The 14936-nt window shown below is 55.2% G+C and overlaps 1 protein-coding gene across 4 annotated transcripts in view; it reads left to right on the forward strand.

The window, feature by feature from the left end:
- The window catches only part of LOC105469284 (regulatory associated protein of MTOR complex 1), a 413056-nt gene that overhangs the window by 283875 nt on the left and 114245 nt on the right, over window positions 1-14936 (forward strand). For all 4 annotated transcript variants that reach the window (XM_011720145.3, XM_071081792.1, XM_011720144.3 and 1 more), the window contains 2 exons: window positions 1967-2042; window positions 11675-11776. In XM_011720145.3, coding sequence (XP_011718447.2) covers window positions 1967-2042; window positions 11675-11776 — 178 coding nt within the window. The remainder of the gene's footprint in view (window positions 1-1966; window positions 2043-11674; window positions 11777-14936) is intronic.

Genomic DNA, 14936 nt, shown 5'->3' on the forward strand with positions numbered 1-14936 from the left:
TGCCTCTCGCTGACCCCTGCTTTGTGTCAGCCGCTCTACAAGGACCCCGTGAGGGAGACATGATCATGAGTCCATTTCACAGATGGTGACACGGATCCTAGAGAGACAGAGCCACATGCCCAAGGCCCCAGAGCCACATGCTGAATTTCACCAAGCGGCCTCCCACACAGGCTCCCTGGCCAGGCCCTCATCCTCTGGACAAGGCAGCTCCCTGGGCCGCTCCCTGGGCCGGAGCTAGTGGGCAGCAGAGCTGGGAGCAGAGCCCAGGCTCGTGGCTCGCGGTCAAACCTTCTTTTCTTCCCTCTCTCCTTTTCGAAACTCACACAGGTCTGCTCATGCACAGAGAGTGCTTTCCTGCTCGCCCCCACTCGTTTAGCCAATGCTTATTGAAAGCCGGCTATGTGCCTGGCACTGGGAAAGAAGTTGGGTACGGCTGGATGCCAGGGCACCTGCGGGATGTCTGTAATTCAGCATGTGGCTCTGTGGCCTTGGGCACGTGGCTCTGTCTCTCTGGGATGAAACGGTCTCATGATCATGTCTTCCGCACAGTGTCCTTGTAGAGCAGCTGACACAAAGCAGGGGTCAGTCAGAGGCAGCTGCTGTGCCTCCGCCACAGGGCCAGAGATGGCGGAGGTGCTGGGGTGTGCCAGGCCTGGGGTACCACAAGAAGGCCAGAGCCACAGAAGGGCTTAGGGGTGCCGTGTTAGAGCCTCCGAGAAAGCTCACAGGGCAGCTGGCCTGGACGGAGGTGCTGGCAGAGGGGCCCATTGGGAGGGGGCTGTTAGGACAACACCGAGACTCTGGCAAGGCCACATTAGGAAGGTGGCAATGGTGATGGTGGCTGGGGGTGCCCCGTAAGGCTGTTGCCTACACCTGGGAATCCCAGGAATTGGCCTGGAGGTGTTAAGTCCAATTCAAACTGCGGGCTGGTCCTACGATAGAATCGGGGTGTGGAGCTCTGGAGAGAGGTGTGAGGCTGTTTTAAATAGTGTCTGGGGGTGTCAGTGAGCAGGTGGCAGTGGGCGCCCTGAGCAAGGATGAGAGCAGGCAAGGAGAGGGCTGTGGAAGCTGCAGCGGCACGGTCCTGAAGGACGGGGTCGGGAGCCCAGGGAGGAGGCTGTCTCGTGTTCACTGTGACGGGAGGGAGGCCGGAGGAGAAAGCCTCGTAATGTCCAAGAGGGAGAACTCAAGAGGGACAGTGTGGTCAGTTACTATGACAAGGAGTCTCGACAGGGGAAGCACATCACCCGGGTGGTCTGTGGAGCCACTGTGGCTTGCAGGGGGCAGCTCTGTGCATGGGAGGAGACCCCAGACTGCAGGGTGCCTGGTGAGACCCACGGGGAGGCGGCAGGGACTGACTGAGCGGGTGGCCGTCCACACCAGGGAGCAGTGGAGGGGAGGCAGAGAAGGAACGGGGATGGGCCCGACGGCACCATCATAGCACAGAGCTCAGCCCTGTCTGCCAGGACCGCTTTCCCTGACTGCACGCTGACCCCTCCTGATGGGGCATTTTGGCCTGGCCCCGGTGTCTCTCCCACACCCTCCAGGACGCTGCCCCATCAGAGCCTGTGCAGGGACCGCAGCTGCTTGGAACACATGGGCTGCTGCTACTTGGGTTCAAGTCACAGTCAGAAGCCACAGCAGAAAATGGGAAGCATTCGTGTCTTTTTCCCAGGCGTTTTTCTCATTTTATTTTAAAGAGAAAAAATGTGACAAACAAAATGGTGAGAATGCTGGCAGCACCAGCGTTCCCGCCTGCGCTCTCCCCTGGCCACCCCTCGGACGTCTCCTGCAGCCCGAGGCTGAACAGCAGTGAGACTGTAAACATGCCGCCCAGCAGCTGCCATGGCCTCTGCCCAGACCCTTGCTGCCCACGCTCAGCTGGCTCCTCCTGTGCCCCGTGAAGTGGCCTCGTATGGAAGCCCGTCCACAGTGCTCAGTGGGTGTTCCTTTGTTCTCTCCGCAGGCAAGCCTGGGACCTGGCTGTCGACATCTGTCTGTCCCAGCTGCCGACGATCATCGAGGAAGGCACTGCGTTTCGGGTGAGTCCCTCCAAGGGCGTCTTGTGCGTCCGTGGCGGCAGCCGCTTCTCTGGGCACCTGGACTTCAAAGCCCCCAGAATGGGGGTGGCGCCCAGGACTCTCGGGTGTCAGAGATTTTGTTTACCTGCCTGGAAAAGATGTAGTTGCCAGAGTTTAAAACATCGAGTCAACCAGGGTTTAAAGTTAGACTTTGAAAGAATGAACTTTTAAAACAATCCTATCTAAATTTTGCTATTACAGATCCGCTTTTCTTAATGCAGACTTACTCCCTGTGAGTGGTGATCATGTTACACTTTCTGGCCTTTTCGCCACAGACGCATTGTGGATCTCCCCCAGTCCTCTGACTCAGCCCTGTGGGACAGTGCCCCACAGAGGGTTTGGTGCTGAGCCCTGGAGGGGCATTCTGCCCCCAGCCACACTGCACGGGCACTGGAGAGCCGTGCTACCTAGGGCAGAATCTTGGCTTAGTCACAGCACCTGCGAGTGAGGGTGGCCCCGGGCCTTCGCAGCAGCTCTCTTGGATCCCCTCGTGGTTTCTTAATGAGCTTTTGCCTTAAGTGAGGCTTCGAGTCTGAAAATAGATAAATAAGACAGACGCCTTGCCCTCCAGAAACCTGTGAGGGAAGAGGAGCCTCTCACATCCACGCAGAATGCAAGGGAGGAATCAGTACGTGCGGTAGACATGGGGAGGCCGGGGATCGGGGGGCAGCAGCCTGGGCAGAGGCCGGAGGGGACCAGCATCCCCGCCTCCCACTGGGGCCGTGCCTGAGACACCACCGCATCAGGCCTCAGAGCCACAGAGCCTAGCTGTGCCACCGAGGGCAAGTTTGGTCGCCTCCTGTGTCACAGTCTCCTCATTTAAAGGAGGGATTACGGTGGTATCCAACCCCTGGGGCGCTGGGAGGACAGAGTGAGTTAATGTAGGAAAAGTGCTTTGGACAGAGCCCAGCACAGGGCCCTTGGGAATTCATGTGCAGGCCACTGCCCCAGAGCCGGCTATCACTGATGTGAGAGCGTCACCCTCCAGTCCAGGGCGGAGGCACCGATGGTCAGGAAGGGTTCCATCTACTGCCCAGACTTAACTTTTAGTGCACATCACAGCCGTCGGGGAAGCTTCTAACACACGCAGTCAGGAGCCTGGGTGTGCATGCATGCGTGTGCACACGTGTGTGGGTGTGCATGAAGTGTGTGTGGTGTGCCTGTGTGGGGTGTTTTAACTCCTCAGATGATTTTGACATGTCCCCACGGATGGGATTACTGGGAAAATGGCCTTTTTCAGAGGGCTTTCTTCTCTTTATAATCTTCTGTTACCCTCCCTTTATTGCTTGATTTTTGGTAACATTTGATTGTGCAAATTTTCAAACCTACAGCAAAGCTGGAAGAAATTTACAGTGAGCACCCCATGCCCACCACTTACTTCTGCCCCATCTTTGTATTCATGCATTTTCAAGGGCATTGCAGACCGCCCCGCATTTTAAACCATGAGGTCGAAGCCAGCTCCCCCCATGTGCTTGGCATCAACATTGGGCTTCTAGACAAAGGCCTTCCCGCCCTCCCTGCTGGACCACAAACCTTGGGGGCAATGACAGGGTCTCCTGCAGAGTGGCAAACCTTCACAGACGCCGCCTGCCCACCCTCCACCTGCCAGAGTGGCCCCGGAGTGCCTGCGCTCTTCCGAAGAGCTACGGGCCTGTTGCCACAAACAGATAATTTGGAAACCTTCGGGAAACTGGCCTTTCTGTACTCCGAGCTGACTTCACTCAGTACTTCTAAGAGATCAGGACAATCTGCTTTTCTATAAAATAATGCAGTTTCTATTTGCGTGTGTGCTCTTTCTAAACGGATACTTAGGTTTCCGTGCCAGGTATCTTTGCCAAGTATCTTTTCAAGGATTTTACTCTATCTATTCTAAACTACTAGAATCAATATTCTGCATTTGGGAATGATTTCACCATGTTGGGGTGTCAGGACAAGCCGGGGATAACTGACGTGGACCACACACTAGGTTCTTTTTGTTTTTATCTTGTTGGAGGTATAACTTACACGTAGAAAAGTGTATACATCATACATGTACAGCTTGGTGAAGTTTTAAGCTGAGCATACTCGTGGAATCACACCCAAATCAAGCAGCGCCCATGAGCCCCCTCGGCGCCCCTCTTAGCTCCTCCCTTCCCCAGCAGTGGCCACTTTCCTGCCCAGTTTTGTGCTCGGATGCATGGAGTCACACAGGGTGTAGTCTCTGTGCCTGCCCGCTGTCACTCAGCATTGTTTGAGTAAGCTCACACTCACTGCACCGCAGCCCACTCTCACCGCACTGCAGCTCACACTCACCGTGCCGCAGCTCACACACCACAGCTCATACCGCACTGCAGCTCACTCTTACCGCAGCTCACACCACACCACAGCTCATACCGCACTGCAGCTCACTCTCACCGCACAGCTCACACTGCACCACACCTCATACCGCACTGCAGCTCACACTGCACCACACCTCATACCGCACTGCAGCTCACACTGCATCACAGCTCATACCACACTGCAGCTCACACTCACCATGCTGCAGCTCACACCACACAGCTCATACCACACTGCAGCTCACACTCACCGCACCGCAGCTCACTCTCACCGCACTGCAGCTCACACTGCACCACACCTCATACCGCACTGCAGCTCACACTGCACCACAGCTCATACCGCACCGCAGCTCACACTCACTGCACCGCAGCTCACTCTCACCGCACTGCAGCTCACACTGCACCACACCTCATACCGCACAGCAGCTCACTCTCACCGCAGCTCACACCACAGCTCATACCGCACTGCAGCTCACTCTCACCACAGCTCACACTGCACCACACCTTATATCGCACTGCAGCTCACTCTCACCACAGCTCACACCACACCACAGCTCATACCGCACTGCAGCTCACTCTCACCGCACCGCAGCTCACACCACACCACAGCTCATACCGCACTGCAGCTCACACTGCACCACACCTCATACCGCACTGCAGCTCACTCTCACCACAGCTCACACCACACCACAGCTCATACCGCACTGCAGCTCACTCTCACCGCACCACAGCTCACACCACACCACAGGTCATACCGCACTGCAGCTCACACTCATCGCACCACAACTTATTCTCACCACACCGCTGCATCTCACACTCACAGCACTACAGCTCACACGGAACCACAGCTCACTCTCACTATTCTACAGCTCACTCATGGCACCACAGCTCACTCACTACACTGCAGCTCACACAGCGCCACAGCTGACACTCACCACACCGCAGCTTGCACCACACTGCAACTCACACCGCACCGCAGCTCACGCTCACCGCACTGCAGCTCACACCGCACCACAGCTCACTCTCACCGTGATGCAGCTCTCACCGCAGCTAACACTCACCACACCACAGCTCGCACCACACTGCAACTCACACCGCACCGCAGCTCACTTTCACTGCACCGCAGCTCACGCTCACCGCACTACAGCTCACACTGCACCACAGCTCACTCTCACCGCGATGCAGCTCACTCTCACCGCAGCTCACACTCACCGCACTGCATCTCACACAGCACCACAGCTCACACGGAACCACAGCTCACTCTCACTATTCTACAGCTCACTCTCATGGCACCACAGCTCACTCTCACTGCACTGCAGCTCACACAGCACCGCAGCTCACACTCACTGCACCGCAGCTCACATGGCAATGCAGCTCACACAACACTGCAGCTCACTCTCACTGCACTGCAGCTCACACAGCACTGCAGCTCACACAGCACTGCAGCTCACATTCACTGCATCACAGCTCACACACTGCACCACAGCTCACTCTCATGGTACCGCAGCTCACTCTCATGGCATCACAGCTCACACAGCACTGCAGCTCACTCTCATGGCATCACAGCTCACACTGCACTGCAGCTTGCACGGCACCGCAGCTCACCCTCACTGCACTGCAGCTTACACGGCACCACAGCTCGCTCACTGCACCACAGCTCACACAGCACTGCAGCTCACTCTCACTGCACCACAGCTCACTCTCACTGCACTGCAACTCACACTGCACCACAGCTCACACTCATGGCACCACAGCTCACACTGCACTGCAGCTCACTCTCATGGCACCACAGCTCACACTGCACTGCAGCTCACTCTCATGGCATCACAGCTCACACTGCACTGCAGCTTGCACAGCACCGCAGCTCACCCTCACTGCACTGCAGCTTACATGGCACCACAGCTCGCTCACTGCACCACAGCTCACACAGCACTGCAGCTCACTCTCACTGCACCACAGCTCACTCTCACTGCACTGCAACTCACACTGCACCACAGCTCACACTCATGGCACCACAGCTCACACTGCACTGCAGCTCACTCTCATGGCACCACAGCTCACACTGCACTGCAGCTCACATGGCACTGCAGCTCGCACTCACTGCACCGCAGCTCACTCTCACTGCACCACAGTTCACACAGCATCACAGCTCACACGACACTACAGCTCACACTCAACGACACCGAAGCTCACTCTCACTGCACCACAGCTCACACAGCACTGCAGCTCACATGCCACAGCTCACACTCACCACACCGCAGCTCACTCTCACCGCACTACAACTCACGCTCACCACGCCACAGCTCACACTCACTGCGAGGTGGACGCCATTGAGTGTCCCAACATTCATGTGTCCCTTCTAGGGCCACTGGGCGTTTTCAGTTTTCAGTCCTCACTAACAGCGCTGGCTAGAGCCAGACTGTGTCACACCAGAGCCTGAGACAAAAGGAAATTCTGTGATACTGGTCCTCCCTTTGAAATGTTGGTATCTTGTTCAGTATGGATTTTTGCATTAATTTGTATCTTTGTAAATATTGCACTGAAATATCATTTGTCTTGAATACTGATTTTTTTTTTGTTTGTTTTTTTTTTTTTTTGAGACGGAGTCTCGCTCTGTCGCCCAGGCTGGAGTGCAGTGGCCAGATCTCAGCTCACTGCAAGCTCCGCCTCCCGGGTTTACGCCATTCTCCTGCCTCAGCCTCCCGAGTAGCTGGGACCACAGGCGCCGCCACCTCGCCCGGCTAATTTTTTGTGTTTTTAGTAGAGACGGGGTTTCGCCGTGTGAGCCAGGATGGTCTCGATCTCCTGACCTTGTGATCCGCCCGTCTCGGCCTCCCAAAGTGCTGGGATTACAGGCTTGAGCCACCGCTCCCGGCCAAATACTGATTTTTTTTTTTTTGGTACCCCACCTGCTAGTGCCAATTTTGTGCCTGAGGCCAAGGCCTCCCCTTCCTGGCTGTCCTCCTGTTCAGGGTTGCTCCCTCCTGCACGTTTCTCAGAGTGACCCTTCGGGGTCCCAGGGTTTGCCCATATTCAGCTTCAACAGATGCTGCCAGAGCGCTCTGCAAAGTGGCTGAGTCAGTTTACACTCCTGCCTGCAGCATTCGAGAGTTTTAGCTGCTATTTATTTGTTTGGCTATTATGGTTCAGTATGAAAAGGTATTTCCTTCAGAGCTAATCGTGTATTTCCCTGATGGTTAATAGAGCATTGTTTCATATTTTTATTGGCCATTCGAATATCTTCTTTTGTAAATTGTTTGACTTTTGGCCATTTTTCTTGTGTGTTATCTATTACTGATCCGTAGTGGTTCTGTGTGTATTCCAAATACAAATCGTTTGTCACCTATCACAAATAACTTTTTTGCTCTGTGGAGTTTCACTTTTTAAAGTTTTTTCTTGATGAACAGAATGTCCTTATTTTAACAAAATCTAATTAGTCAAATTTTTGTCCTTTATGGTTTGGGCCTTTGGTATCCGGTTTTATGAAACCTTTATTTCCTCTGCGATGAGCATTCTGAGCAGACGCTACGCTCTTTGAGCTAGCAGCCTGTGTGTTTCCTGTCACATCTGGACCTGCATCTGCTCACAGTTCACATCCCCCGTGAATGCTTGGCTTACTGGTGGGGTTTGCACTGAGGACCGTGTCCGCGTGGCTGCCTCTGTTCCCTCCTTTGCACCAAGGACTGTGTCCGCGTGGCTGCCTCTGTTCCCTCCTTTGCACCGAGGACTGTGTCCGCGTGGCTGCCTCTGTACTCTTGTTTGCACCGAGGACCATGTCCACATGGCTGCCTCTGTTCCCTCGTTTGTCCTTTGCTCTCTTGTTCCTTGCACCAGGACCACGCAGTTGTAATGACAGGCTCTACACGACAGTTTCTAAGCTGGTAGACTAAGTCCCACAACTTGGTTTTTTTCCCGAGGTTGCCTCAGTTACTTTTGGTCCTTTGCATTTCCATGTGAATTTTACAATCAGTATGTTAATTTCTGCAAAGAACCTGCTGGATTTTCACTGAGATTACAATTAATCTCCAGATTGATTTGGGAGAAGTCACCACCTCTACAATATGGAGCCTTCTCCTCCCTCAACGTAGTTGTAAATGGTATCGTTTGAAATTTCACTTTCTGATTTTTCTCTATTAACAGTGACGTAGAACCCTATCAAGATTGAGGTTTTTCAGAGGCTGAGGCAGGATAATTGCTTGAACCCAGGGGTAGAGGTTGCAGTGAGCCAAGATCGTGCCACTGCACACCAGCCTGGGCAACAGAGTGAGACTCTGTCTCCAAAAAAAAATGGTTTACTGGGATAGGAGGAGAAGCCAGAATGATTCCCCTGCAGTAGAAAGCTTGGGCTAATTGACTTTCTTGGGGGTATTAAAGGGAACCCTTCTGCAAACCGAGCAGCCGTACAGGGGGGCAGAATGTCCCTTGGCAGTGAACTGTTACCCTCTTTAAGCAGCAAGCTCATTGTAAGTGGCAAATGTATTGTGCCACTGTCAGGACGGAGAGCAGCCGTCTCAGGATGTCTGGATGGTGAGAAAGGCGGCAGGTATGCTCAGGTTGATGGTAGCAGAAGTCCAGCCGGACGCGTTCCACTGAGGTGCGACTCAGAGGCTCTCAGCCTCTCAGCCAGCCTTCCCATTTTCAGTCTGCTGCCCCTGTGTTTAGAATATGCCAAACTGCCTGGCACACAGGCTGACAGCAGAGCAAACTCCTGGCATCAGAATCGCCCTGGGAGAGCCAGGTGTGTGGTTGTGGCCAGGCAACCCAGACACTCAGCCCAGCGGGACCTGTGAGCTCTCCGTCCCGCTGAATGGGCTCCGCTCCCCTGCACACAGGGGCCAGCTCAGGAGCTCTTCATGGGGTAGAGGAAATCTCAAGATTTGGCCCAAAACATCAGCCCTGTGAATCGTGGGTAGAGACACGGGCCGCTCTCGACATGTTTTCTGGAACATCATATAAAGTGCTGGCCACTCTTCCGTGGGCGGTGGCTCTACTTTGTCAGCCTCCTCTTGGCTTTAGGGAGCTGCACGGGCCTCACTGCGCACCTGCCGGGCAAAGGTGTGCTTTTCCTTTCTTGTCAGTTTGAGGTGAAGAGTCAGGAATTTTTCTCTTTCTGCCTGGAGTGGTGACTCCAGCAGCGAGGAAGATGTGAAAATCCATCAGGCAAAGCTAATGCGAAAGAAAGAAAGAAGAGGTGTAATTATCTGAATTACCTGACTTCCATTCACAGACTCAAGCCTTCTCTAACTCAGGAGAACGACGTTCTCACGGGATGTGGGGGGGGGGGGCGGGGTACTTAACGAGATATTTTTTAACCGATTTATGAATAATTCGCACTTGAAAACAGGAAAATCACTTTGGGGGCTTCATGCCAACTCCACAGGTTGCCCTCCAGTTGTGATTAAGTTTCTGTAAGCTGGCTGCACAGGAGCACAGATTCCTACGTAGTGAATGTTCTCGGCTGACTTCTGAGGTGGGGCCAGGGGACTCTGCCCGCCAGGCTCCTCTGTGGAGGCTGCTGAGAGCACTCTTGGACTTGGGCTCACAGAGGCACCTGCCCTGCTCCTGGCGTTCGCCTGTCCGCGTGTGTCCACATTCACTGGAACCCAGGGGCACAGGCAGCCCTGGCCAGATGAGCGGAGGGAGGGTTCCTCCCGACCTCCTCTCACAGGGACACGCACCTCCAACTGCGGCCACCCACCTTCCCCCTGAGCAAAATCAAACAACACGGGGAAGAGAGGATAGTGGATGGGGGAGAGAGGCTGGTGGTTGGGTTGGTTTTTTTGTTTTGTTTTTGTTTTTTTAATTCTTTGTGTCTGGGGCTCGGGGAAGGCAGAGCTGTGTGTTAAGTGGAAGTGACTCTCCGTGGAGGGAATCAGGCCGGACTGCTCCGGCCTGGCCGCTCGGTTCCCAGACCTTCCGACAGCAGCCTCCCCTGCGGCCTTCACACTCTCCAGCCGCGGGCCCAGCAGCCCTGCTGCCCGCCTGCTCCACGGCACCCAAGCGAATCCCCCTCCACTCTGTGCCTGCACGCGCATGGCTGGGCTAACCAGGAGCCCAGGCCCAGCCGGCGTGGCCCACAGAGAACTCATGTCACCCCCTCGTGGGGCCCTGCTGCTGCCTGACATTCTGACCCCACGCATTTTTTTGGTCTCCCTCACCTGCATGCCTTCCCTGTCCAGCTGCAACCGCTTCTCCCACCCTCACTCCAGAGAGCACCCTCGTTTCCCATTTCGCTGAGGAAACAATCAGCAGTTGTGCGAGCGCCTCTGCCGGGCCCTCCCGCCTTCCCCCAACTTCTCTGCATCTGGGCCCTCTGGCTTTGCCCCCTGCCTGGTTCCCCTGGGGAGTGGCCCTGCTCTTCCAGCCCAGCCTGTGCATCCAGTCCTGTCCCCCAGCCAGCCCGAGGAAGCCCCTCCAGCAGCCTCTCCCCACCCTCCGTGCCCCCAGCTGGGTCTTTCTCACCAGCTTCCTGTGCCCATTACTCCACATCTACAAAAAGCATTTCCTGACCCTACGTCCCTCTCCAGCCACTACCTGCCTCTCTTCTTCCCCTTTGCACCCAAAACCGAATTCACCCCTGTCTCAAACCCACTCTGGCTACGCTTATGCCCAACTCCAGAGCGTTCTCGCTGCTGATCCAGGGCCCAGTCAGCTCTCCTCCCCATCTCGCCTGGCCCAGGGCTGGTTTGTGGCTCTGCCCTGGACGTTGCTCCCTGGCGTCCAGACCTTTGAGCTCTGCTTTCCCTCCATGGCTGGGCTCTCACCGGCCCCTCTGCGGCCCCAGCTCGTCTCGTTGGTCTCCATAGCAGAGGCTCCGTCCTGGGTCCCTTTCCTTTCTCACTTAACTTAAAAAAGATTCACACACCGTGACTCCCAAGCATGTCCCCAGCCAGACTTGCCTGCTGATCCACACGCTCATGGGGTCCTCTGCCCCCGGTGTCTTCACTCCCTTGTCCAGCCACTGTCATGAGTGCCACGTGTCCACGGCTGGTTCCCAGCACACTCCTCTTGCAGCCGCAGCTCGGTGCCCCGGCCAAACCTTGGAGTCATCCTCAGCCGCTCCCGTCTCCTGCCTGTCTCTGGTCCCTTTGCACACCGCGCAGACTCTCCCTCTGTGGCATGCCCAGAGCGCCCGCTTCTCAGATGCCTGGCATGCTCACAGCCCTGTGGGGTGGGCCCTTTGTGAAGGTTTGGATGCTCGGCAGGTGGCAGGGGTGGGCAAGACCAGGCTGTCTGGGAACGTGGCCCTAACGAGCACCTTCTCTGCTTGCCCTGCAGCACAGCCCGTTCTTCGCCGAGCAGCTGACCGCTTTCCAGGTGTGGCTCACCATGGGCGTGGAGAACCGGAACCCACCGGAACAGCTGCCCATCGTCCTGCAGGTGAGTTTCTTCAGACCGGGCCAGACTGCCGAGGTCCCACAGGAAGGAAACCAGATGCCTGCACAGCCCCCAGGAGTGCCTTCTGTCTCACTGAGCCCTGTGGGTTGGTGACCTCCTAGCCCCTCTGCCCAAAGATGATGGCACGTGGGTCAGGTGGCATTTGGGTGAACGGATCACACAGATCCAATCAGGAGTCACTAGGCTGATCGTACATTCATTCCTAAAGGGTTTCCTCTAACGCCATTGATTTGCCTCCTCCACCCTCAGTTAAGTGTCACTTTGGGACTGGGGAGTCATCAGCCAGTCCACCATCCCCCTCTCCCCTGGCTACCATTTCCACTTTAGGAGTCGCTGAGATTCTGCTACAGATGGGCTTCGCTTCAGCGCGGGCTCTCAACACCACTGCCTGCTTCTCTTGGAAAGGACAGGAGCTGGCAGTGAATGCTGGGAGAGGAGGGAGGAGGCTCCCTGAGCAGATGCTGACCGGCGGGAGTGGGTGGAGCGGGCTTTGTAGCCCAGCCCCGTCGGTTATGCCCTGAAGCTCACAGACCCAGAAGCCGGCAGCCCTTCCCTTACATGGGGCTGTCACGGCTGCTGTAACAAATAGGCCCTTTTGGGGCACGCCCTTCAGATGCCAGCGCCCACAGGGCCTGTGTCGTGTCAGTGCCGTTCACATGCAGACCGTGACCGGTTTGTGGGTTGGGAGGCCACGGAAATTGAAGAGTTTGTCACAGGTAGTGACGTTAGAAAGATCCCACAGAACTTTTGTTTCAGTGAATGAGTGTTTGTGGGGAGGTGTGTGGGCCGGGTCAGATTCAAAGGAGTTTAAAATCCACTGGTCAGTGTAGCTATCAAGGTCTAAGAACTCCATTTAAAAGCTGGAAAAGTGTTTTTGTGATTGGCGTGGTGCGGTTGGACTTCGGCGAGAAGCTGTGCGTGGCCGTGCAGAGGGACTGCCCAGCAGCAGGCAGGGAATGAGCAGGCCCCGCCTTTTTTGGTTTAAAGCTGAGTGACTCCCCACACACAGAGGAAGAACCCCACCTCCCGTACGGTGCTGAGTTCTGACAGTCGGCAGAGTGGGGTCCTCGCCTTCCCAGAAAGCAGATTGGGTGGCGTTGCCTCCGTGGAGAGGGCCGTGAGTGGCGCCCCCCACCTGCCCTGCTTCCTTCCGAAGCTCACACCTTCTGGTTAGGGCCGCTCACCACACTGACGGACAGCACACCAATCTTCACTAGACCAGGTGTTCATCCCGCCTCTGAGAGATCATTTAGAAAACTGGGGCCAGTTTATCTCCATCACAGCCATGGCCTCAGCAGCCTTTCCTTCCGCCGTTCAGTCTGTGCTGAGCAGTGGCAGCCAGCGTCACAGGCGCACTGTAGGACTGAGGCTTCACCTCGTTCAGGACTTTGCCCCAAGAATCTCAGCCAGCGAAAGAGAAGTTGGGAGAAGGAACGGTGCACTTGGATGTGCTGAAGACGTTACCGCCGGCCTGTCCTTGCTGGCATTGTCTCAGGAGGGCAGCAAAGAACCAGTGTGCCAGCCGGCTGCCCTGGTGTCATGGTCCCAGCTCCTCGGTAGGCCAAGGCCGGGGAGGATCACTTGAGCCCAGGAGTTCAAGGCCAGCCTGGGCAACAGGGAGACTCCATCTCTACAAAATAAAACATCATCGTACCACATTTCACAGTGTGTATTTCAGCTGCTGTTGCTACATTCTGACGGCTGCTTTCTGGACATTGTAAAAAGGAGACAGACATTATTACTGTTCCTCCTGTATGTACCTAGATTCATTTAAGACTATCCTGAGATTGTAGAGTGAGGTGTAAACAAATAAACCGGCTCATGTTCAAAACCAAGAACACGCAGTGATAGCAGCAAAGCAACCAAACATTTGACAGAAGCCCGCGTTTTCCCTTCCCGTGAGTGCAGGACGGTGGCTGGCTGTGCGGGCCATGGATGACCAGGGGTAGTGGCACCATGGGTTGCCCATGCTGGGCCCCACGGCTTCTGTTGGTCACCTGGGTCACCAAGATGTCCCTCAGAAGACACTGGCTCTCCTACTGACCTTCCTACTATTTGAGCAGTGTGCTGGAGTAAGATCGGCCCTCTCCAAAGCAGGGCCCGATGCCAAGCATGTTTCATCCAGTTTTTTGGGGTCTGGCAAATAATCTTTTTGTAAATGGCCTTCTCTTGATTTCTTTCAATGTTCCCTTGGCCACCCACACTCCCTCAAGGAAGGAGAAGACCTGCTGGAGGCAGCTTTCTGACGCTGACGTATGCGAAGACAGCCCCGGTTGGGGCGTGGGGCATTTCCCGCGTGGTTTTCCAGCAGGTGTGAGCGGCAGGTTCCTCCTCTTTCTGGAGGGTCTGTCTCCTGGCTGTGCCCAGCCGGGATCAGTGGGCAGACCTACACTTAACGAGAAAGTAGGGAAAGATGAAGTGTAATGGGGTATCAGCTTCATTTAACGTATCCCCCGGGGCTGGCTTGTTTCTCATTAACTCGGCTCACTTCCCGGCTCTTTCTCTTCAGAGCCTTTATTTTTGCCAAAGTCTGGAACCCTGTAATCCTTAAGTTATTTTCTAGTGCCTTGGCAAGTCAGAAAACATTACTTAAGGGTTACTACACACTTCCTGGTTTTCCGAATCCTTGCCACTTCGTCCCTGAGCCAGAGGCAGTGGCTGGTGACCCTCCAGGGTCATGCGCGGTATCTCATCAGGCCCGGCTGAGTCACAGCCCCTCCTGTAAATGTGAGCGTGGAACAGGCCTTTCCTGCTTTCCAGCCTCAATATCCTCTCTGACTTTTAAAAATATAAATCAACAGAGGAACAAGAAGGAAGATACAATGTTTAAAAAAACTGCTGTTTTGCCCACTCCCTTGATTGATGGTGTCTATTGGACGCCATCTTCTCACGAGGCGCTCTGGACTCTCATGGCCTGCGGGGTGCGTCTGCCCTCTGTCTGCAGTGGCTCGCCTGGAACTCATTGCTTTGTGCACCCCCGCAGGTGGCTCAGGAAGCCCAGGCAGGGGAATGAAGAGCACTTAGGTTACGGAAGAGAGGAGAGAAAGTGACTTTTCTTCTTTCTTTTTCAGGAGAAAGGTGACAGTGATATTTATGTGTTCATTTATTTGCTTGGCCCTTTTTCTGTTAAATAGATCCAGGG

This window comes from Macaca nemestrina, chromosome 17 (assembly GCF_043159975.1).
Source record: "Macaca nemestrina isolate mMacNem1 chromosome 17, mMacNem.hap1, whole genome shotgun sequence".
Taxonomy (NCBI): domain Eukaryota; kingdom Metazoa; phylum Chordata; class Mammalia; order Primates; family Cercopithecidae; genus Macaca; species Macaca nemestrina.